The sequence below is a fragment of the Pempheris klunzingeri genome, chromosome 8 (assembly GCF_042242105.1).
Source record: "Pempheris klunzingeri isolate RE-2024b chromosome 8, fPemKlu1.hap1, whole genome shotgun sequence".
NCBI classification, from domain to species: Eukaryota; Metazoa; Chordata; class Actinopteri; order Acropomatiformes; family Pempheridae; genus Pempheris; species Pempheris klunzingeri.
This window is the reverse complement of record NC_092019.1, coordinates 22,958,665-22,983,879: the sequence shown is the minus strand read 5'-3', so window position 1 is coordinate 22,983,879 and position 25,215 is coordinate 22,958,665. Positions and strand designations below refer to the sequence as shown.

Below are 25,215 nucleotides of genomic sequence, written 5' to 3'. Positions count from 1 at the left end.
AAGGAAGTTGTCTATACAATCACTATTAGTTTAAAAGGCAGGTGGCAGGGTGGGAAAGCAGCTGCATTGTGGGGGCCCTCAGACGTTTCTCCCATTCTGTCTGCTGGAAATGCGATTTCCATCCATTCGTGAACATATATCTCAGGCAAAGTCTGTGCACATGCATGTGTGTTTTGTGTCTGCGTTTTCATTCCCAATCTGTCTCCTGTGGAGGACACCTGGCAGACAGCATCAAGTGCGTCTGCTCTAATAGTTTTGTCAGATGGTTTCCCAGGTGCCAAGTGAGCTCTAATAGGGCAACACTGTCTCAGTCCCCCCAGTGACTCCCTCAGCTCCCGCCAGAGGTTTCTGAACTTAGATGCTTTTCGATTACTGTTTGAATTATTGAAAGACCATGTTTTAAGGCTCCTCCATCACCATGTTGTACAATGGTTCAACAGTCATCGTGAGCTAATTTTCTACAAGACCTCCACTTGAGATCTCACATTTGTTCAGCGTACGGTTTAAGGAAACTTGTCTCTTTCTGCGAAGCTGCTGAATCTGGCTATTTACTGCGTCTCTAAGTATTCAAATGAAACTCTTCCACATTTGAAATTCACTCTGTTTTGCTATTATTATATGAGGACATCTTGTAAATAATAAATTTGAACCGTGCCTTGACATGTGAGTCACAATTGCACCGAACAAGAAAACTGCAGGCGATGAAACAGGATTTTTCATTTCTTATTTAGCAACGTAAAATCTTCCTTCTTAGAAGCTGCGTCCATTTCCTGTGACATTAGGGTGGAAAAAAAATTACAAGTGGAGGGAGAAGGAGGAGAATTTGGAGTAAAAACAAATCATAGCTGATATTAAGATGTGTTTGAGTCACTTTAGTAGAAGACAGTGGGCAATTTATCCTCAAATTCTGACTCGTAAACAAAGACGTGAAATTTACGAAGCTCTGGGTCACTTAATAACTAAGAACCAAATGCAAATAGGACTCAAGAGACCTTCAAGTGCAGAGATGGAGGGAAAGCAGCAACATCAAAAATATCAAAAATAATTGTACAAACACTCAGCATGCATGTATCCTGCATGAAGCTCTGCCTAAATGCACTGGAAATCGCACAGTCCTCAAGGTCAGCTGTGTGGGTGTAACTTTAGGGCACACATCAGGTTCAACTGCTCCTGAAACACTGTGTCTGTCGTCAGTCATCAGTGTGTCACAGGTTCTATCAAAAACACTCACACACGGGAGGTGACAGGACAACCACAGCGCCTCGCTGTTGGGCACCACAGCTGGTGGTTAAACGCCTTCCTCACAGACACTGAGGGCTGTTGTTGAAGGAAGGGGGGGTGGTGGTGGGGGGGGGGGGGGGGTGAAGTGGCTAAACGGAGATCACTGCTCATTTCCACAGACATCTCACAGTAGGAAAAATGAATGTTTTACTAGCGACTGATCTAACTTAAGTTTAGTTACTCATATCTCGCGCAGCACTTTTTATCCCCCTTTTTGCCTTTTCATTTATACGGCCTTGCTTCGCTGTACATCTTCTATAATAATGTAATCAATTGCCGCGTTGAAAGGTTGCTACACAGATGAAGTTGCCTCAAATGCTGAATATTTTGTCACTTGTTGAACTGTTTGTTCTACAAAAGGATAGAAGACAGTGGAAAATGTCCATCACAACATCTGGAGGCCCGGCTTAAGATATTCAAATTGCTCATTTTGTTTGACAGTCCCAATGATTTTCTGTTTAATATCATAGAAGACAAGAAAATGCATTTGTTTCAAAAGCATGGCTTAAATAATTAGTCATTTCTGCCCTAATTTAAATAACACAATTAATGATGGCTCCATTTCCCATTTAGCTGCTGGCTCACTGTCACCTGTCATGGTTTTAACGTTATTGAGATGTAGAGCATAGTTCGATGGACGTGAGAGCAGAATAATATGAAAACCTCCAGCATGTGATTTGCTTTCTGACACCCTTCCTGATCATATTAACTAGTGTAAGGATCATGACAGCGTTGGGCAGGACTCGACCCTCAGGCCACCGTGAGCAACTCTGCAACATACCGAAGAAATCGGTTGAGGTCTCCGTGCCTCATGTACTCAAACACCATGGCCAGGGGCTCTCCGTCTGTGCAGACGCCGTAGAAGCGCACGATGTGCTGGTGTTGGAGCACCGTCAGCAGCTCCGCCTCCCTCTGGAAGTCCTGCCGGGTCGACTCGTTGGCGTCCTTCAGAGTCTATGGCCACACAAGGGGTGTGAATGAATATGGAGATGCTGGTTATTTGGCTTGGTGAGTAAAAAGAAACATCCTGAACAGTGTTAAAAGCAGCCAACAGTAAGGAGTGCAAGAAAAGACTAGCTGTGTGGTAGAAAAATAAAAGTCAGGGAGCTGCTACAAAGCATTTCTGTGTATTCATGAGGAGATTTTTATCATCCCTCGCTCCGCCCCTGCTTTTGAGTGATGATGTGTTGCAATAAAAGCGTATGTCTGATTAATGGGATGATAAATCTGAGCCAGATTCAGTGTCTTGTTTTTATTCGCTGTGGTTTGCATTAACCTGTTGTAACATGAGCTGTGTATTAAACCACCTGACTGTCCTCAACAAAGGCATCTCACTCTGAAACCGCAGGATGTTATTTCTGTATACAGATGATTTTAGTATAAGTGCTGCACACTTGCTATTTGAGTACTTAGCACATTTAATGATAGTAGAGAACTGAAAGAGGGGAAGTGACATGCAACAAAGGTCCCAACAATTTCACTTGTTTTACATAAAGTACTGAGTGTTGCAGTTCAGACAGACAAATGGAGAAACCACTCAAGCGTCACAGTATCAATGTTGTTACTTTAATATTTCAGCGCTCTCTGACAGCTGACATGGTCTCACTGATGCTGCGTGTGTTTAGGTGACAGTTTGAACTCACTCACCTTGATGGCGACGAGCATCTTGTCACTATCCGGGCTGAGGTTGGCGCACTCTGCCAGGTAGACTTTGCCGAACGCTCCTTCACCCAGCTCCCACTTCAACACAATGTCCTGCCGTTTAATATGCTGGACACCTGATCATAAAACACGGAAAAGGTTTGAAAATCTGGTTAAAAACATCTGAACTTACATTAGTTCTGGTTCATTTGTTCACTCTGTTGTCCCTTATGAAATCCAGTTTGCGCTTCTTGTAATTAGCAGATAAAAACAAGGACGGTGACGGCAAAGACACTAATTCATAAGCAAAAAACAGTGACCTGAGCATCCCACATGAAAAAGTGCCCGGCGTAAATAAGAAAACCAACAATCAAGACACCGAAAAGTCATTAAAGTTGGGGGAATAAGCGTGAGCGTGGATCCAGTAACAGACCATCAAACATCAGCAGTGGAAACAAGCTCAGCAGCAACACTCACACATGTCTTTCTCCTTGATGATGCCGCAGAAGTACTGTGGATTCTCTACAAAGCTGGATAAACCAGAGTCTTCATCTGAGGAAGGCGGGCTCGTTCCAAAGTTCATGAAACGGAGCGACACGGCCAGGTCATCCTCTGTGCCCAGAACTGATGAACCTAATGAGACGGGGAGAGATGCAAACAAGCAAGGCTGAGAGACATGCACCACCTAATCAGCCTCCAACCACTTGTGATTGCAGCAGCCATCAAAAGGAACAATTCAGAACTCATTTTTTCCCTTCAAGGAATCGACGTTCTCTGCTACTAACTTGGTTGCACATTTGTTGGTGCCATGGTGACAGATGATAACGAGCCCTAATAATCACCATCATCAAACATGCTGCAATCAGGCCACACTGAACTGGAAAAGTGACCATGTACAGAAGGAAGCCTGAACGGTTACCAACCCCTGACTACAGTGTGTATTGAAAGCCAAACAAGTGGGGCCCAAATTGTAAAACCCCACTCAGCAAGGCAAACCACAGAACCCCCAGAGTCCATCGGTGGAAAATGGAACAACAAAGAGAGAGCGCAGAAGCGATGGAGGGAAAGAAAGAGGGAGCAGGGTCCACTTAGGCAATCAGGCCCACTTAGGCACAGAGTGAGAAGGGGAGATGTGTTGTGCTGGGGGGGGTGGGGTCCGAGCGGAGCTGTAGCACGTCTAGCTGTTCCTCCATCCATCCATCTTCTTTAATGGCCCTCACCACGTGGCGGTGGCCAAGGGAGGTTTCTGCCGCCATTCTCATGCAGTAATTAAGGCACTTTAGCCCGGCGGACACAGCAGCTGCCTGTGTGCAAAGTTACAGCTCAGTGGAAACCTATATTAGTTAGTCTCTCCTGTGCATTACCTTCTGAGAGCCTGACAGCACCATGTGCGATTTGAAACAATAATTTGGCACAACGTTTGATTATGGCTCATTCCAGTTCACATATATTCAGTATATATATATGTATATATATGTTGAATTATACAGTATGAGTTTTATAAAAATCCACAGCAGTGTGACTCGCTGAAGAATGTTTCCATTATAGTGACCGAGCTGATTAAAAAGGCTTTAGAAGATTTAGCATTGCCCTCCTGTATGTGTGATACCACTCGTGATTATGTTTTAATGATGGAGCCCAAACTACAAGTTCAAAAAAATTACAGCAAGTAAATCCATAAAATCACATCTACTCACTCTTATAAATCTGTTTTTAATAGATTATACAAACAAGATGTAAAGTGTTAATTAAAGAAGTTTAGAGCTGCTGGAGGACGGACGTTTAAACTGTGGACAGAGTCAGGCGAGCTGTTTCCCCTGAATTCCACTCTTTGTGCTAAGCTAAGCTAATAGACTCCAGTATGTAGCTCCATAGTTAATACTATGATGAAATGAACCTGTAAAGACAGCTCGAAGATGGATACCACTCTGATGTCTGTACATTAAACATGAGCTAAGTGCGGGGACTATTTCTTAGCCAGTCCAGTGGCTTCTTAAAACAACAACTTCTTTTTTTCACACTTTTTTCTACATACTGAATAAAGAAGATACAATATGGTTAGTGGAGACCAGTGGCAGATTGTTTTTGGAAAAAGTCACACCCCCTGTTTCTACTCTTTATGCTAAGCTAATCGCCTGCTGGCTCTAGCTTCATGATAAGTGTACGCGCGATAAATGTATCGATCTCCTCTCCTTGGGGCATTTCTCAAAACCTTAAACTATTCCTTCGATCAACTAGCAGCTATACTGGGCGAGCAGGAAGTGAAATAATGTGTGATGACTTACGGTGAATACCAAACTTGGAATGCTGGCCACACTTGTTAATAACCAAAACCATGATGAGAAGGAAAGTGCAGGCAAACACAGCAAGACCCACAGCCACAGACACCTGTTGAAACACCAGATCTGCACTTACACTCACTAACAGCACTGATAGTCATTACATTTGTATTGGGAATGATGACGCGCAGACGTACCACAATGACTCGACCCTCTGGGTCCTCTGTGACGTCCATGTCTGATTTGATTGTTGGAACTGAGGGACAGGAACAAGTTTTGTTAATGAAAAATTACTCGAGACAGACCTCACATCAAGTCCATGGGGAGACATGCTGAAGAAAAATCAATCAAAGACTTACTTGGATCCACACCAAGGACTGACATGTGGGAAGTAAGAACAAAAGCACATTTATGAACACGCCAGAGCCAAAGATGCAACCGAACCAGAGAGTTTAAACTTATGATATTATTTTGCTTTAATGTTGAAAATGAAAATATATATACTTATATATACATTTGGTGAAAGCAGTTTATTGGCCCTTTTACGCAGAGATGTGTAAGCCGCCTTCGCTTGTCTACACTGAACTAAGCAATGCCGGTAAATTAGTGCACAAGTGTGAGATTTTAGATGAAATGCCGGCTTTCCGGAAGCAAAAGAGGCGTGACGTGTGACACCACGGCATCGCCACCGTTGGTGTCCCATCCTGCAGGGTCGCCCTATTTACACAGATGTCTGTTACTCTGTTACTCTCTGTTACTACGTCTGCTGTCGGCTCAGATTATTGGTCGTGAAAATAGAGCTTGTGTTTGGTGTTACTTGTTACATCCAGCTCCATGGTACAATCTTGAGTGTATTAAACTATGTAAAAATCTGTTTTACCTAAAACATTAGTCTACCTGGAATAAATTATTTATTCAATTGATTTTTAATGCAGATTATGCTGATGTATATTTGCTCTAAATATAATGGTTCAAATCTTTCTTGAGAGTGCTGCTGTCTTAGTTTTGTGCCGCTCACCAGCTGATTCAGAGTAACGAGGAATGATTCATGAAGATGGTCGGTATGTCGTTTCACAGATCGCCGAGAACTTTACATCTTTACATGTTTCATTCAGTTATTATTCTTTATGCAGAGTTATTCAGGAATGAGTTAGTCATCAATCATTGCTGATTCGATCCTTATCCATTGCTTTGTGCTCACTCAGTTTTCTGGACCCTATTGTAAAGTTTAAAGTGTCTAATCAAGGAGTTGTTTCAACACTGGACCATGCAGTGTCAAAATCATAAAATATTCACATAGACTTGTCTTTTAGCTGTCCTAATGCCTTCCTCTGCTCATTATGGGATACGGCTCGGAAAAAACATTCTGCAGCTACAAAACAGTTTCAGGAAATCACCTGGAATTATCCCCTCAGGATCGAAGGGGTCAAAGGGGTTGATCATGAACATCCCAGTGGCTGTGGCCTCATCCCTTCCCAGTTTGTTCTCCGCGATCAGAGTGTAGTGGCCGTTGTTGATGTGGGTGGGCTTGTTGAGGAAGAGACATCCGTGTTTCACTGATCCGTCCGTTGAGTCAGGGATGAACTGGGTGTATGTGTAGGTGGTCATATTCAGTTGATTGCCATTGTACTGCCACTTAATAGTTGGTTCAGGGTTGCCATCCACAGCAAAGGGGAAACACCAGTGGTGCTGCTGCTCAGCGTCCCTCAGGAAGACAATTTTGACCGGGACTGTTGGGAGATGACAGATTTGGGAGTTCAGGGGTGTTTAGGGGAGAGAAGTAGCAGAGTAACTCTCTTTCCTTCCCATCAAACGCTGAGCTGCAAGCTGGTAAACTGCTCCTGCTTGGTATTTCTAAGCTGGAATGACAACTGAGAAAGAGAAGACCTAGCAGAGTGGTTATGCATTGGGACATACACTCATTTGCTTTCTTGCCCATAGTTAGATGAGAATTGATACCACGTTCATGACTGTGCAGTGAATATAAAGATATAGCCAACAGTCAGTCAGCTTAGTTTAGCATAAATTCTGGAAACAGGGGGCCAGGTTCGCCAGGTTCTGTCCATAGATAGCATAATTTGCCTTCCAGCACTTCTAAAGGTCCTCTAACATAGCTTTGGAAAGAGCAGGGCTAATTGTTTTACCTCATTTCCTTTGTGCTTTGCTATCTTCTCATCTACAAAGTGCCCTATAGGTTCTCTCCGAGTTTCCATGAATCAATGTTCTCCATCTGTGCTGCAAACCTGTGCTGACCTGCTGTGAATAATGAATCCTGGTTGCCGTCTTGCCCCCGACCACAAAAGCTACCTGGAAGCTCCTCTGGACATGAAGTTACAGGAAATGGCCTCATTCAGATCGAACCTGACTCTTTAGAGCAGAGACCCCTCATGCTGCACATGTCGTTCTGCTGCTCTTAACCCATGACCCAGCCTCAGAAAGTGCTGTGCTAAGGGGATACCGAGGCATTTGTCTCTCTTCCCAAGGCAAGTCCGATACACTGAGTGAAAATTAACACTTTTTATCACATTTAACTAATCATCCATTAGCGGCCTCTACTAACCTTACACAAGCTATTTCACAGCAAGAGTTAAAGGGAAGGCTAGAATTATGTTTAATGAGCCTGCCAGTTCTCAGACCTCATTGCAGAATTAGACAATTAACATTCTGAAAAAAATTTGGCTAACACACAAAATAATTCTTGGCATCAGTCCAGGTGGATTCACTTAACTGGAACCTTTGAAAAATATTCTAAAAACGTTACTATTATACTCCTGTGATGGTGGACATTGATAAAACCCTTATTTGACCTTTTAAAGTCAAATAAAAAAAAATAAAATGACATTGCAAAAAACAGGATTTAAAAAAACTCTTTTATGAAAGGGAAGCCACACTAGTACCATGAATCAATGGCAGAGAGAGCCACTCAGCAGTAAACACCCACTGTTCTGGGAGGTAATTAAGAGTAATTAAAGGGCTAGCGGTTAACGAGTGTCCGTCCACCAGGGGGGCTGATGTTGATAGATTAGCTGCACTAACGCATTTACAGACTGCCAATCACTGCGGATGAAGCGGTTTTCCGGAGTAGGAGGGAAAAGTCCATTAGCACAGGCTCAAATCAGATCTTAGCACGGGTTATCAGCCCCATTTTCCTGACGTTCATTATCTGTCCCTTGATGCTTGTGCATTTGGCCTCAGCTGATTGGCGCCCCCGCTCTTTTTGCCTTTATTTTCTAATGAGTGTCACCGGGTTGGTGATATACGATATTGTTTGGGAAGTATTTTTTCTGTAATGTATCACTAATGCATCTGAGTATGTTTTCTGTGGGACCGCTGGGTGCTGTCATTCCTCCGTGTTCTTCTCCTTCCAGATGCACTAATGCATCTGGAAGGAGAAAACAACAGTAAACCTCTGGGGTCAAGCTGCAACTGTAATTTTGAAGTACAGTGTATATGAGATGAAGGAGTTCTTAAAGAGTGAGGCGAGGTAAGTTCACTCTCTTTTGTCCTCTCATTGTATCCAAGCATTAAATGGCAAGCCATACCTGCAGCACTTCACTCATATTATTTTAACAATTCCCACCAGTCGCCAGAGTGAGTGGCAGATGACTCCATTAGAAGCATGGTGGGTACATACTCGTATTTGTAAAGGGGGCATTTAGAAGAAATCAGTGCAGTGCATTTTTCTTTTCTTTGGCCGTCCACCCTGCCTGCACTAGAAAAATGGCCCAAATGTGCTCCCACCCTAACCTCCATTAAGCCCCACGACTTGTATTGAGCCTGTGAGCTTTCAAAAGTGTGGTTTTATTTTGCAGGCACTTACACTCAATGTCCAATTGCACCATCTCCTCCCCGGGCCCAGCTTGGTTCTCGGCCTCACAAGTTAGGTTGTGCAGATTGTCATGGGAGGAAACGTTGCTGAGGAAAAGGACCAGCTCTAATGTGGAGCCCCAGATTCTCTCCTGCAATAGCCCACAAAGTGCAGAGGAGGTTAATGCATCCAGGTCACAGCTACATATGGATCACTTAGAGGCGTACAGGTTAGAGGGATGAAATGGGATCCAATTTACTGTAGATCAATAGATTACAGAACCCAACTGAACTTTATTTATGCAGCTTTAAGCGCAGCACAGTTGAACTAAAGAGCTTCACAACACAGCAAGCAGCAGAGAGCGGAAAGTAAAGGAAACAGCGAAATACAGTTGTAAAAAATCTCCACACAGACAGTCGTGTCCTGCAGAGAAGTAACAACAGTCAGACTTAGCTAAAAGCCAGTGGGAGGATTTGCATTTTTAAGTGTCGAAGCTTGAAAGCATCAGTAAAGTGAGAACAAATGGAAGAGGTCACAAATATTTGTAATGTAAGGAAGAGTGATATTGTCCCTTTTTTGATCTCATTAGATCTCTTTGCTCTAATACAGCAGCTGGAGATGGGATGAAGCAGCAAAGGCTGTTGATTTCTATATATTTCTTGTTGTCAACAAATCCTATGAAAAGGTTTTGAGTGTTATGTTGGCTTTGATCATATCTGGACGTTTTACCTGGAACGCGAGACAACCTGGTAATTAATCTCCCAGTTTAATACATGACAGTATCCAGGTCTCTGATCATTGGTGCGTCATTGTGTCTTGACTCCTTTGTCTACCAACACACACTGTTTAAGGTGTTCATTTGTAACATGTCACAATGTGTGTGCTCCAGCTGGCAGCATTTGTTCCCATTGAAGACGTTTAACCTTTTATTATATCTTTTACTTCTAAACGTCATGGATATATATTATATATAATATATCATATTTATACTTTCATTTAAAAAAAAAACGACAGCAGTAAATGGAGCAGTTATTGGGGACTATTTTAGGCCGCAGATTTGATGCTCTGGCGAGTATGTAGGTGGCTCAGAATAGACAACAAATAATGAAGGAACATGTCACCCAGTGCAAAAGAGTGGCTCGCTGATGTGTTTTTGTACAACAGTGAAGAGGAGTAAGATTCATCAGGCTTTGGCTTCACTAGCCAGAAACTGGTGGAAATAATTTCCCTTCTTTTCAAGGGATTTGTTGGTCACAGAAACTTACAGTACAGTAATCGTCCTGAGTTGGGAAATAATACAGTGTTGGCTGAAGCTGGATTTGACTAGTCATTTGAGTTTTATCTATATATATTGTTGCCCAATGTCACAAATCACGAATTTGCTCCAAGGGGCTTTAGAATCAATTCAGCTCGATTCAGATAAGGAGAAATTTCCCAGAAAGCCCTTCAAACAGCAAGAGGCCTTGAAGAGAGTGTTGTGTGTACAGAACAGAGACATGAATGTATGACATGCTGTATATACTGTACATATACACGTATACTGAACATTGTTTCCTACCTGGGCAAAGAAGTGAGAGTGAAGCTTATCAGTTCGCCATCTCACATTGGGAGTGGGAGTTCCTGTCACGTAACACTGAAACGTCAGGTTGCCTCCTTCTTGAGTCTTGTATTTGGAGGGGGCAATGGTCACCTCAGGCAGACCTGAGAGCAGCGGGGGAGACAGTATGAAGACGTAGCAATGGCTGCACAGCTGAGTGCAGAGCTGAGCTTTTTTGTTTGCAGTTTAGAAAAACAGCACAGGACCCAAAACTCTCTCATATGTTTCCTGGCAACAAGATGCTCCTACTGTATGTGATTAAGGCAACAATGCCGAGCCAATTTCATCCCGGCATTTAACTGCACCTGCTTGTTGGAGGCAGTAATAGGAACAACAAAAGGTTATTACTTTTCCTTTTTAAGCCAACCGGATGAAACTGGATCATTTCAAATATTAATTACACCACATGAGAGGAAGACTTATTATGACAATTAAAAATGTCACGAACTTTGCTGCTATTAAATATCTAAAGATCCCCTCCAGACATGTTTTAAGATATAGAAAAACTAGGTATACTACCTAATTACAATTAGGCAAAAATTACATCTCCTCCTTTTTCACTTAAAAACAATCCTGAATCTACAAAAATGCAAGTGCTTTACATTTCAGAAATGTAACTACAAAGACACAATATGTCCCCTGCTTCAAGTCCATTCTTGGTAGAAATTTACTGTGATGCTCTTAAAAAGCAAAGTTCAGATATCAAAATGAAAGCCAAACTCACTGCAGTTATCTATCACCAAAGAGCTGAGAGGTACTTCCTCATCGTCGGAGAAACAAGACAACATTTGGTTGTCCAGGTCGCCTCGTTCACTGCGCTGCCACTGCTGGAGCCAGTGGAGGTCACATGAGCACACAAGAGGGTTCTCCCTCAAAACCCTGAGGAGAAACAGGAGGAAAAATCATAAATCCAGTTTTTACTTCCTTTTGACTTAATTTCTCTGACAAGAGAGCATCATAAAACCACCAACACCAACTTATATGATTAGAAATATGTATAATTTTGATTCAATATAAATCCTTGAAGAATTTTACCTTTAAATTGAAAACAATCCTTTGTACTCTCCAACTTATAATTCTCCTTTTCCAACAACTCTGTGAGCCACAACTAGTGAAGTGTTGCTAGTCAAGTTTCAAAAAGCAACAGTAGTTTCTTTAGTATGGCGCAAACATAATACCATAAGACCTCAAGAGCACTGAAAGGTCTCCTAATATAGAGATTACCTCTAAAATCTTTGTATTTTTTCTTAGCATCTTTTGTGTTTCTCTGTGCTTCAAAGCCGGGGCACATCATAATGTCAGGTGAGAGCACAAAAGCCTCCCTCTCTCTGCAAAAATGTCCCCGTTTTGTCTTGTTTTACAACCACAAAATACAGCTGCCCTTGGTGAATAAAAACAGCAAAATATGACAGCAGCAGTATTTGTTAATTATTGAATTTTAGCAACTTAAAAATGTTCAGTTCTGGGTTTAGTTTAGTTTAGTTAGCTGCTAGTTGGTCCTCAAATTTGCCAAATATGCCCACTACAATTTGCAAAGTGAGGTTACCTCAATTTGACCGTTCCCTAACCAAAACGAACTGCACACTTGAGAGGGGAGAGGTGCTGCCACTAGTTACTGTGGGAGCAGTGCTCACATGCAGATCTCACAAAGAGGATGATAGCGATGTGCTGTGAGGAGATTCTGGCTTTGTGACCACTGCGGGAACTGCAGGGCAAGTGACACCCACCGGCCCAGTAAGTAGCCCTTTTCCCAAATACAATTATTACAAAAAGAAGCAATGTAACATGATAGATAGATTCTTGTCCATGCTGGCAGCCTGGGCTATCACAAACTGAGTACCACTGAGTCCCATAACAGTCTCACAGAGCTGAATCAGCACATTGTGTAAGAGATAATGTACACTGCACTTTACGTGTCTACTTACTGAAGAAATCAATTTGACAATATCTATCAAAACTATTTTATTGATTTGAAATTAATTTGATTGTTTCCTCTAAACAAAGAATCGTTGGAACTGTGTCCATAGCAACATAAACATTATTAGCATTATATTTTAGGATTAGAAATCTAAATGAACTAAACATTTCCATTGATGGTGAAGAGAGACGAGGTGAATATCGATGTTGACGTTTCTGTCCTCAGTCATCCTCATGCTCATCCTCGTTCTTGCCGGTCTTTACTGGACTGTGGATTGAACTACGTCAGATCAGAACTACGTCCATAGCAACAGTCTGTTATTCATAGCAGCGACCTGCTATTCAGAAATAACAGACTGTGGCCATAATTGACTAATCAGAATCGAGTATACTACAGAGCCGTGTAATAAATTAATTTTAAACTTGTTCATGGAGTCAGCTGGAAGTCAGCTGGCTCAGCCACCGGGGGACTCTAATTTGCACGCTTTTGACCAGAGTTGTTGCTTTGCCTTCTAACCTGAGAAAAGTCTGCAGCTTGCTGACTCCAAACAATCTGGCAGCCAACAAACTTGAACTCCATAGGTGTCGCTAAAGTGGTATAACCACAACCAAACTCCTTTAAAAAAAAGAACTAAAAGATGCAAAGCACAAAGAAATGACGACAATGTAGCTCAGTTTAAACATCTAACACCTCGATGAAACACATTAGAAGTAAAATTAGTTATCACCAAACTCATGGTAAAGAATTGATAGGTCCTCTTTAAAGAATATATTGTAGGGAACCAAGAGCCAGGCTGCTGAATTAACAGATATTACTGTTGCCGCTGAATGTGTGAATCAGGCGGTGGCAGATTGAGGTGGTTTTGGGCTGTTGAGAACTTTTTGTTTCTTTCTATTTTTGGCTGCCTCTGTTGTTGCGCAGCCTCGTCAGTAAGTAAGATTAGATTTAGCCTTTACAGCCACCTTGACCTTCTGGGAAATGAAACTTATTTGAATGAGTCAAAGTGTCCTCATTGTGAATTTACAGGGACTCACAGGTTGAGCAGAGGTAGAAAATGAAACACCCTCCAGGAGATGTGTTCCAGAGAGTTCGATGCCAGGTTCCTGTGAGACAAAGAGAGAACACGCGTGATTAGTTTAGCTGCTCTGTCGCTATAAACAGTTATCTTATATCAGCTTTGTTTAGATTTTACTTCCCTCTAATGGCACGAACAGCTGATGAAATGAGTTTGGTTCAAATCTTGCTTTGAGAAAGATAAAACTGTCAGATTTTAAAAAAAAAAATGGCCTAAATAAAAGTAAAAATTGTTCTAATTGAGTCCTGTTCTGCAGCTGAGTCACGCTGTGATTCGATTGCTCACTTTCAGAGCAATGCTTACCTGCTTTGAATTACTCTCGGTGGAAAACGTTAATGCATCCAAATGGGTTCTGATTAGTTACCGTGGCAAGTATTTCACATTCACAAACACCTCCAGCACACCTCTCAGTGTTTGCTTCATGTTCAGTACATTAGGTTATTTGTCCGGGGTCACAAACGCTTCTCGGGCGAAGGACTCTGCTCAGCTACACAGATTGAAACACTCCACAGAACTGAATTTGGGGGGAAATGTTTGTCATTTATTGTAGAAAAAGTAGTGATGGTCATCACTATAGACATGGACATCAGTCAGTCCACCACTTTGATCCAAACCCAAACATCTCGACAAATATTGGATGGATTGCTATGAATTTTATTCTCCAGAGGATGAATCAGCAGGCTGATGTTTTAGGCTTGACAGTATTGGATGGTTTGCTGTTGAATTTGATACAGATATCCATGGTGTTCAGAGGATGAATCCTCATAACTCTGGTTATTTTAGTCAGTGAACATTTCCTCTGGCACCTTGAACAGCTCAGAGTTTTTACTTAGTGTGTGAAATATCTCAGCATCCACCAGTTGGATTGGCACAATGTTCTGTCCAGACATTCATTGTTCCCAGAGGATAAATCATAGCACCTCTAAGCACCTTGGTGACCTTCTGACATTCCATCCCAGTACTGAAGCCGACTTTAGCTAGCATAGCCTCAGCTAGCTAAATGACACATTTGAGGGCAGAGAGCGTGGATGGACAAAGAGAACTGGATACAGCGTTGGAGGCAGGACCCAAGTTGCTCGGTTGTTAATTGTTCCTCCACATTGTGGCTCCAAAGGCTCTGTGATAGAGGTGGCTCTGATATTCCGAGTAAGAGGAATAGCACCAGACAGCATTATGGCAGCCATGGCTCAAGAAAGAATGCATCCTGAAAAAACGTAGACTTTTACATGTCTTTACATGTGTACAAGACAAACTTTCTGTTAAAACCATCCATGTTTTCTATTGAGACTAACTAGGTTTAAAGGTTTCCTCCTGTCCACACTGACTGTGAAGAGATCTCCCTCCAACATGACTACGGTGTAAGTGATGGGAGACAAAATCCAAAAGTACATTGTAAAGTTATTCCATTCACCACAGTTCAGCCAGGAAACAGTCAAAAAAGAGGAGACTAAAACACTGTACATTTGGAGGATAACCACATCATTTTCTAACTCAGACTGTGAAAGCTTCACCTGAGGTTTAGACTGAGCTCTGTGGATCGTGTCCTCCATGTCTTACAGTGTAGTCGTGTTACAGTATGAAGGGATCCCCTCACAGCCAGTATGAACAGCAGGAACTCTCTCAACCTGCATATCATGAGTGTGTGTGTGTTTCATGTTACATTTAGGAAAGATTTTTACTAAAGGAGGTTCCCTTCAGACCCTGTTCCCTTGTTTTACAAGTGCACACTCAAGAGTATATCTGACTATATTGTTGATTGTGGACATTTTGTCTATTATTTAAAGTGCATATATGTACTTTATTTCATCTCATCTTGTTTTGTGAATGTTCATTCAACAGGTCTCAAACCATGAAGCATCCAGTGATCAAGATAAAGGAGACCACAGTGGGAACTCATGGGTCACAGGCCAAGATCAGGACTGTCCTCAAGGACAAGATGGTGTTATAAAGTTGCAGAGAACTGCATTTGCAGCTGCCATACCTGTAAAGGTCTCCAAAAGCCGGTCATGGAGCTGGAAAGCAACACACTGTCCAGGACCAGTGTGCTGGTACCAATGTGGAGTGGTTTTTATTAAGACCTCTTAAAAGAGAGGCATTTAACATTTCAGTGACCTGACAGAATCATGTGAAATACGTCAGAACTAGTATTTTTATTGCATTACTGTGTCATCAGCTATTTAATTCTAATAATTTATAATTGGAAAATATTAGTATATGTCATAAGGAAGATATTTTATTTGGCTCTAGTACCTTTCCCTTCCTCTGTGAAGGACTGCATTGTTTGCAATGTCAGATGTCTAAGTTGTACAGCGCTCTCTCTAAATGCAAATTATTTTTGTGGAAGAAATGTATTTATGTTTATTGCCATATTTGTTTCCAGAAATGTACAGCGGTAAAATGTTTAGTGAGATGTAGCAGGACCAGCTACAATGATGTGAAGACAAGAAAAGAAATCAAATTGGAGTTACAGTTGAAAATCAAGTACCCTGGACATGATGAAATCGCATTAACATCACACAATAAATTGGTATAAAAGTAACTGACACATATGTTGAATTAACATGATTCTTTTAAATACTCTAATGTGAATAAAATGCTTTGGTTTGACAGGCAATAATGAACTGAGATAAAGAGTAAAATAATGTCAGTTGGCCACATCCTCATCATGTGGGACCAATTTTTTTTTAGTGTATCATAATATCCTACTATCCTGTGATAGATGAATACTACATATCTTTCTGTCAATCCTCTCAGGCCACTAAGATATCATCACAGCGGCTCTCAAATGATCCTCAGACAGCCAAGGAACCAGACTGTAAATAAACCTCCCTCAGAAGATGACAAAAAGCCACACTGGGGAGCGAGCTCATGGAAGCCAATACATATTCACTCTGGCAGGGCCAATGGTTCAATTATTTGTTTTCCTTGCTCCCAAAAGTTCATGTCAGATGGGTTAGCCATTGGGGCTTATCCATTACCAGCTCAATTCCTGCCCGGGCCCACAGGGGGAGAGCAGAGCCGGGAACAGCAGCTTATTTTCATTCAGCCATTTTTAAGAACTGAACGCTTTATAATAAAAGCAGACTGGGTTCTAGGAGGATTGTGGGTGAAGACAAGAGCAGAAGGAAGAGAGAGGAAAGTGGTTCAAGCCGACAGAGCCTCCATGTCCCCTTCTTAGTTTGGTAATAGTGCGTCCCTCTTAATCTCAGAAATACATCTGTCACACAGAGGCCCCCATACTCCACCCAAGCCCAGCACACCCTCTCCCCCCACAGTAAAATATTGATTAAGTGATAATGGACCCTTAGTGGAGTGTATTTATTATGCATCAGTTGTCGATAATCCGCCAAAGTGAGCGAGTAAAAGGTGACTGGTGGATGTCTTCTCCAATTTCTCGAGCTCACCCCGCACCCCCCCCACCCCCCCACCACCACCACCACTCCTGCCCACCCTGTCCTTTAGATAAACAACATCGGACATGTCATACATGCTCAGTGAGACGATGAGGACAAGATGGTGGCGATAAGGGTCAGCTGCTGATGAATAGAAGGATCTGATGGTTCTAGTTGATAAGTCCCCATTGTATAACTTATTGTGGGGCCAAGGTTGTACAGCCAAGCAGCTCAGAAATTGGTTCACTTTTAAAAACTGAAAAATACGTGAAAATATCGCAGTTTGACAAACTGTCTGCTCATTTATTTCATAACTGCTTGTTGATTTTTTACTATCATCCATCAACAGTATGTTTCTGTGGTAAAGTAGAGTGCAGGCTTGCAGCACATACAGGACATTTTTTGGCATTGGCATTAGGGCTGCAATTTAAGATTATTTTTAATAGTCAATGACCATTTAGTACATAAAATATCACAAAATGGTCCACGTCCAAAAGCTCAAGGTCCAAAAGTCCAAAAAGATATTCAATCAATAAATAACACATATAACATCCATCTAAAAAGACTACTTCTAATGAATGTGGTTTTAGTAACTTAAATGAGGTCACAAATGTATCTGTGGGTGACTAATAAACTATTTGTACAAGCGACTGAGTCACTGTGATTCTGAGAAGTGTACCTCTCACTTCGTGTGACGTGCAATATTAAAGGGCCAGCTGAGCGCTGACTGACACCGACAAATAGGCTGAGCCACGCACAGGTCAAAACATGACGAGAGGCAAGACAATCCCTCTGTATCGACAAGGACACTTACACATACTGGAGCTTGACGTTGTTTTGGAAGGCATTGGCAGAGATGAGCCTCAGCTTACATGATGTGATTGTGCTGAAGAGGGGGAGGAAGCACAATAAACATCAAAACAAAGCATGACCAGACAGGTAAACACCTCAGGTATACAGAAACCTGTGAGAGTTTGTGTGTGATAGATAAAAGCAGGGGCTGCATGCTTGTCATTATTAGTCAATGTGCCAACTCCATTTTGCAAATAATCAATCAATGTTTGATCTGTGAAGGGCAGGAAAACAGTGACGGATGCCCCTTCATACGTTGGCTGCTCTGACTTATTGGTATTCACATTGTTCGTCTTGTGCAATCAGCGGTCCAAAACTCCAAAGTTATTTTTGTAGAAATACTATCATTTGAGAAACATTTGCCGATTCATTTTCTGTCAATCGGTTGATTGTCAAAAAATGTTTCAGCTCTTTCTAAAAGCTAGTTTGCTAAATATAAATCTAAGTGACTTTTATCTATCTCAGACAAATGTATCAACTAAAGTCATGAGAGACTTTCAAACCAATTATTTTTCCACATAGTGGCCAAAAGTATGTGGACACACCATACACATACTTTTGTGAACTTTTGGTGTGGGGCTATTTTTCATGGTTTGGTCAAGAAAATCTTATTTCCGTGGTGTACAATCATATTTTGGACAATAGTGTGCCCCCAGCTTTGTGGAAACTGTCTGGAGTAGGGCTACTGATGTTCCAATATGACAGTGCCTTCCTTTACAAAGCCAGGTCCATAAACACATGGTTGTCCTGGTTTGGTGTTGAAGAACTTGACTGGCCTGCGCAGACCATCCAACACCTTTGTGAAAGAGGAGCTCTAGCTGTGAGCCGTCTGGGTGCTGAAAAAAAGGGATACAGCACCAGCCAATAAATGTGGCATGTGAACTGCAAATGTCCAAGAGTGGGAAGCTTGACAGGCATAGCAACAATAAGTAACAGCAAATTGTATGTAGTGGCATTGAGAATCACGTGTGGCAGTGCTCAATACAGTGCAACACAACAGCTTAACAATATGTACGTCTGCTATCTGGAAGAATAAACTGTTGTGCAATTTCTGTCTTAAAGTAAGTTGTCCAAGTTGTGAGAGAAGCATTACTTACAGGTTCTTCAGCTCTTTGTAGTTTGCAAGATCAATTTTGGTTATATTCTCCAGGCCAGCTTGGTTTTCAATGTAACTGGTTAATAAAAAAGGAGAGACAGAGAAAGAGAGAAAGAGAGTTGCAAGGTAAATACATATGTTTTGTTGCATAGATGTTCATTTAAGCCCATGCTGAATGGAAATGGTAGAAAACAGACAAATAAGAAACAAAACGCTGGAAAATGGCAAAAAACTAGAGAATGAATTCCTTGAGCAGAGGCATACTAAAATAATGAAAAAGGGGAGTTTATCTTAATGTGTTTATTATTTAGGGAATTAACTGGACAAATGACAAAAAAATACTCATTTGCCATTTTAAAAAGGGCATTATTGTATCCAAGACCACAAAAAGGTCCTTCATTTTTAACTCCGAGTGAAGCAGAGAAATGGCAGCCTAGTGACAATGACAGTCCACACTAACTAACAACACTAAAAGCAACAAAGGGGGCTGAACCGAGTTAGAGTCGCCTGTGCAACCTTTATGGAAATACTCAGCAGCTAATTATTTGAACCATTAACCCCTTTTTAAAGGCACAATTATTCAGAGTTAGGGGAAACAACAGAAAAGAAAGGGTATGGGAAGAAACCATGGGAGTGCATCCAGTGAGAAAAAACAAAAATAAAGAAGAGCATTAAAGTCGATGTGTCTGACCTCCTCTAGAACAAACTGATAACAAGGGATGTCCAGGGACCCACAAACCGCAAAACTCATATCAGGACTTAAACTTCTGTTTTTATGGAAAAAAAAAAATCTGAAGAGACGCAGAGTAGACAAGGCTGATGGGAAATTCTTTTCCAGACACAGCCTACCTCGGAATGTGGATCAATTGAGCACTCAGCGCAAGGACAGCCTGCTCTCCTCATGAGATGTTTGAATAGATGGCTTGATCGGACCTATCAAGGATCTCGCTGAAGCAGACTGTCCACCTCATTCTCTGCCCTCCTTCACATCTCACTCCACCCCCTCCTGTACTATAACTGAATGTTGTTGTCCTTTTAGCCCAGGAGGACGCTTCTTTGACTGGATTCGAATAATGAATCCATTGAATTAATCCAATGTCTTCAGCCCTCTCTTGAATTATAAAAAGAAATCATTAAAATAACATTATTTTCAGGAGACCGCTTTGAGGCGATCACAATGCGAGATGATTGGAAAAAAACAGAAAATCACCTAAAAACACTAAGATATATTTAAGGCAAATAAAATCGGCAAGGGCAACTCAAAGAGGACATATTGTGCGAAATGCACTTTTCAATGTCTTTGCCGTATAAGTATATATGTCCCCAGTGTGCCCAGAGACCCTCGGACTGTGAGAAAAGACCATTCTTTCTCTCTTTTTCTCCTGCTCCATCGTTCAGCAAACATGCGTGAATGGAACCCTCCATTTAGATTTGCAGTCAGTCGACCGCAAATGGTGCTGTTGTTGGCTGCAAAAAGCGTGACAACACTCTTCATGTCTTCCCACCATCTGTGGAAGTGAAGACCTTGTGCTGTTTTATGCTGTTTTGCTATTTATTTGGCATGCTAGTCTGTTGAACTTGGCGTTGGCATGCTGCTCAGCTAATGGGCCCCCTTTTGGAGTGGAGATTGTTCTCTGGAGACGGCAGATCTGGTGCGGAGGTTCACTGGCGGTGCCTGCTCGGGCTCAAATCAGAGCCTTTCCTTAACCTGACTTTGCCTTAAAGAGACAGCAGCTAAAAGCGACTGTTACGCAGGAGGGTGAAAAGAGCAGTATGCACGGTATGTGTCTCCTTTAAAGATGAGTTTATTGGAGGCTAACCTGAAGGGAAACTTTTATTGCAGGAAACTCAGAAAACAGTTGAATGTGTGAATGTGAATTCTATTGGATTGCAAGTGTTTCTTCTTTCAAAATTAAACAAGTCTTTGCCTCTTTATTTTGAAATAATAACCATGGTCTTGCTGTACTTAAGTGTGCTCCACCAATTTATTTGCACTGCTACAACACTGTTGGACAAACAATAGATGTTTTTAAAAAACAATCTACCAAAAATCGATGCAGCAGAGCCAGAGATATCGACTTTATTACTCCACACAATCAAACCTGCTGACTACATTACCCACAACACAACTCAACTGCTGACAGTTTGGTTGGCGATTCAGGTGTGTTATCCTGGTAGTGGCTGATGTAGCCTTGAGCTGCTGGCCTCAAAAAGAGATACTCGGCAGGCTACAGGGGTCTGGTAAGCTCACTTTTTCCTACCTCCATACCCTCAGATGTTTTTTTTTTCATTTTCAAGCTTGTAGTCTCGACACATGACATCACTTGAGGCAATTTATCAGCTACAGAACACATCAAGTTTTTTCATGCAGTAGCCCTCCCCAAAACCTGGAAACAGACATATGTAAGATCATTTGAGTTTAAATCAGCCCTTGTTTTTGCACTGCACTGTGAGTGTGGTTGTTTGCTTACACCACACCTGCTCAGTCCTGTTGAACCAGACAGGCTGAGGTTTTGACGATTTAACTTTTGATAAATGATGCCGAAATGATGCCTGTTTTTTTTAAAAAAATCAAAACTCAATCTTTGATTATTGCTTGTTCGGTCATAAATATTCAATGTTATATAAAGAAAAGGTTTCAAACCAAGTTTTGGGGACTTTAAGTACGAGCTATTGTGAAAAAGTGCTTTTGAAGTACATTCTGTTGAGACACCTCAGCAGACATCAGATTCTGGTTTGCAGAGGGCCATCTGGCACATCAGGGCTACCGCATTTTTTAATGGTTTCTGTGGGTCCTATTTTTTTTCCCTACTGTTACTGTTGATATGAGGCTGTTTCTGCAGACAATTTTACGGTAATGATTATCACTTAGATGATAGATAGATAGATACTGTACATAAATATTCCATGGGGAGAGCTCTGTGTCCTACAGTGTATATACCATACATTTTTTTCCATGGTATTATACTGTATGGTGTATATGCCAAAAAATACCTGCAGTAATTTCTAGCTGATGACAGCCTCTTTCAGCATGCGGCATTGTTTCAACCTCCTTGTTTTGTGTTTGTCAGCTGCAACACACAAACCCTTTTTATTCATGTCTGATTGAACCACATAGCAATAATGTGATTACAGGGCAGGTGGGCCCAGGATCACCCATCGCCCTTACTTATTGGATTGAGCCAAGTGGGTTGTATATCATCTATTGTTCCCGGGTGGGGGCATTGACTGGCAATTCACAAAATTGAATTTATAACTCAGCGTATGATGAATTTCGACCCCAGTTCCACAGTTAATGGCCCCTTGTTTGTTCGGCGTATCGGCTGTATTCCCTTTGCACTGCCAATACGGTGAAGTGTTGCTGTTTGCTGGCATGTAGAGCACCGCGGTAAACAGAAGCAGAGAAAGGTCCGCTCACTTATTCACTCAACAGTTCAGGAGAATGTCAAGCCTCACTCTGAGCACTACAAAACATGTTTAGCTGCAGGCACAAGGCAATACCTCTGAGGTAAGGGAGAGAGAGGAAAGAGAGGGGTGGAGGAAGAAGAGAGAGTGGGGTACCTATAGGTGAATGGAGGCAGAAAGCGGCAGGAAATTGACTTGCTTGCACCGAAATAGCATTCCACAAATGTAGTTTCTTCTTAACAAGTGCTAATTGCTCAGATCCGGGGACAGGAACAAAGAGAGAACAGCATGGTGGTGCATAGAGTGACATTTACTTTTCCATGTTGGAGCTGAATGTGGGTTGCATAATAAAAAGCCAGTGTTAAATAACAGTCATCTGCTGCAGACGGGCTGTAGCGGAGTCTCAGTTCATGTGGGCAAAAACTGTGTTTTATTCAAACACACAATATGGCTGTAAAGAACCACCTACATCAAACTAGCCTCCAAACCACAGCATCAAGTGGACGCCATCAGCCATCTTTCCTATTTCATCTACTCAGCACCAGTTGAGCCACAGCGAACGAGCATGAATTAGGTCAGAACAACCTCAGTGGTAAACACAGGTCAGTGGACTGCTCATCAGAAACGGAATTCAATTTTTAGGCTCAAAAATTGAAAAATACTTTCTCCAACCACTTAACCACGTAAATGTATGTGGGTCTCCACCATGAATGAAAGCATGCTATCTGACCATGACGTAACGATTTGTTAACCATTCAGAACAAAGTGCACACGGATCTTGTCCCTTTATGTAAATGCATGTAAAACTCTGCCTAAACTCTGCCTCTGCTTCATCTTTTGCCTGGATTCACATCAGGAGTCACAGAGTTTAAGGAACTGAGCTTTGAGGATAACTTTGTATCTCCTGATTAAAAAAGAAGGAAAAAAGGTGTTTACTAAAATTTCAGGACTCAGATCTGATCAGACAATATAGTCCTGATTAACTCTCAGTAAATTATGCCAAAAGATGTTTTTCAAAACTGTGACAATGTAAAGTTTGTATTCAGTTATAACTATTGGAGAAAGGTTTTCAGGGGCTTTAAACAAAAGTGATGGCAAATGGAGTGATCAAATACTTTGAAAGCAGCTTTTTTGGAGACAAAAAATGTATTGATGAAAATGAAAAACTGAACTGGTATTATTAGACTGAAAGACATATTGTTACAACAATCTCACGAGGACCACGTACTGTGTTTTAAATGAGAGTTAATAATCAAGAGTCGGACCTTGACCCAAGCAACGTGTGACCACATGAACTTAGAGCATACAAAAACCGGACTGAGTCGTCTGTGTCGAGATTCTTTGAAGAGCCTGAGGTCACATTTTGAGGCACAGTGGATGACAGGGCACCAGGTCCCCTCACTCTATGCCGGTTATTGCCAGCAGCAATCCAGATTGACTGCCAGTGACCAAAGTGACTAAATTACTGCCATGTTAATGCATCTCACATAGCCGTAGATTTACTTCACATCAAGCTGGGTTTGGCTAACGCTAACGACAAACCGCTTTCATGGTATGAAAACAGAACCAAATCTGTGTGTCAAATAATGTGAAACAGACAAAGCTGTGCAGACAGTTTACATTTTGCTTATTGTGATCTTGAGGACTACTTTGCTGTAGTACTTTGGTGAGACGTTCATCGTTATCTCTTGCTAAGCATGACCAGAGAATCTGACTTCTGCTGAGAACTCTTCACGGTATGAAAGCAGACAAATGGACACGGGACAATGTAAGATATAATGAGAAATAACCACGTAGACATATCTGCGCTCTAACCTGTGAATAAAAAATGGAAGCCTATCAAGCAACGGAAAGCAACTTTGTTACACAACTTTGAATGAGACAGTCAATGTAACAGCTCCATCTTGGGTACTTCTTTCCTTTGTATCACTTAATCAGAAAACCTTCCTTCCAGAGTAAATTTCTATGACTACTACAGTTGAACACCTGGACTATGCAAAACAATCGGACAAAAAACAAAAACATCTGAAACTGAAACATCTGATCAGATAAGAAACCAGTGGCAAAAAGCTGCATTAATCCAAAACTCTGCAAACAAACTAATTGAACACCAACTCAGAGTAAAAAGCTGAACAAAGGAGGAAAATATCAAGCTTGGCGAACCACCAGCATCAAGGCAGGTGAGCGAATCTGATACTCTCATGCTCATTTAGAGGCACATGCAGAGCAGGTGACACATCATACTCACATCTCCGTCACATTCTCGCTCTCTTGCTGTGCCAGCGGCGGGATGCTGGTGATGCCGTCGGGCTCCAGGCACTGCAGCATGGCGAAAGAGCACCGGCAAGCCGACGGGCAGCCTCCCAAGGTGGGCGCAGGTGCCAGGCTGAGCAAGGCGAGCACCAGGGGCAGTGGAAGCGCCAGGGCCCAGGGTGCCACAGCCATGCTCAAAAGAGGATCTTCTCAGCACCAGCGGAGAAGTTGGAGTTAATGTCTGTGTGCTTCACCTAATGAGGAGTCAGGAAAAAGAGGCGAGGAGCTTCCACACACAGTGGCTCTTCTTCTGACTCTCTGGCAAGGTTGAGATCCCAGCTGCTCAGGGTCTGGTACTGAGCCACAGCTGTACTGAGCAGCAGGAGGGGCAGGCAGGCAGGCAGGCAGGCAAGGGGCCTCTGGGGACATGGTGGTAGTGGGCTGCAGCCTCTCTCTTTCTCCCTCTCTCCTCCTATCCTCCGTGATGAAGGGAGGGGCAAGATAGCAGGGGCCATAGTCACCAGACACCTCTGAAGGCAAGGGGGGGGGGGGGTGTTGGGGTGAAGGGTGTGTGTTCATGATGATGAGAGGAGGAGAGGGGATATGGTGATGGAGATC

The 25,215-nt window shown here is 42.1% G+C and overlaps 1 protein-coding gene across 1 annotated transcript in view; it reads right to left on the bottom strand.

The window, feature by feature from the left end:
- The window catches only part of ntrk1 (neurotrophic tyrosine kinase, receptor, type 1), a 31,846-nt gene extending 6,864 nt beyond the window's left edge, over positions 1-24,982 (bottom strand). Inside the window, exons 1-14 of the mRNA XM_070835444.1 lie at positions 24,593-24,982; positions 18,941-19,015; positions 17,806-17,877; positions 13,559-13,627; positions 11,331-11,485; positions 10,568-10,710; positions 9,022-9,160; positions 6,599-6,931; positions 5,561-5,578; positions 5,399-5,457; positions 5,208-5,310; positions 3,400-3,555; positions 2,929-3,059; positions 2,063-2,235 (exon numbers count right to left, since the gene is read on the bottom strand). Coding sequence (XP_070691545.1) covers positions 2,063-2,235; positions 2,929-3,059; positions 3,400-3,555; positions 5,208-5,310; positions 5,399-5,457; positions 5,561-5,578; positions 6,599-6,931; positions 9,022-9,160; positions 10,568-10,710; positions 11,331-11,485; positions 13,559-13,627; positions 17,806-17,877; positions 18,941-19,015; positions 24,593-24,789 — 1,823 coding nt within the window. The 5' untranslated portion in view covers positions 24,790-24,982. The remainder of the gene's footprint in view (positions 1-2,062; positions 2,236-2,928; positions 3,060-3,399; positions 3,556-5,207; positions 5,311-5,398; positions 5,458-5,560; positions 5,579-6,598; positions 6,932-9,021; positions 9,161-10,567; positions 10,711-11,330; positions 11,486-13,558; positions 13,628-17,805; positions 17,878-18,940; positions 19,016-24,592) is intronic.
- Positions 24,983-25,215: the final 233 nt, after the last annotated feature.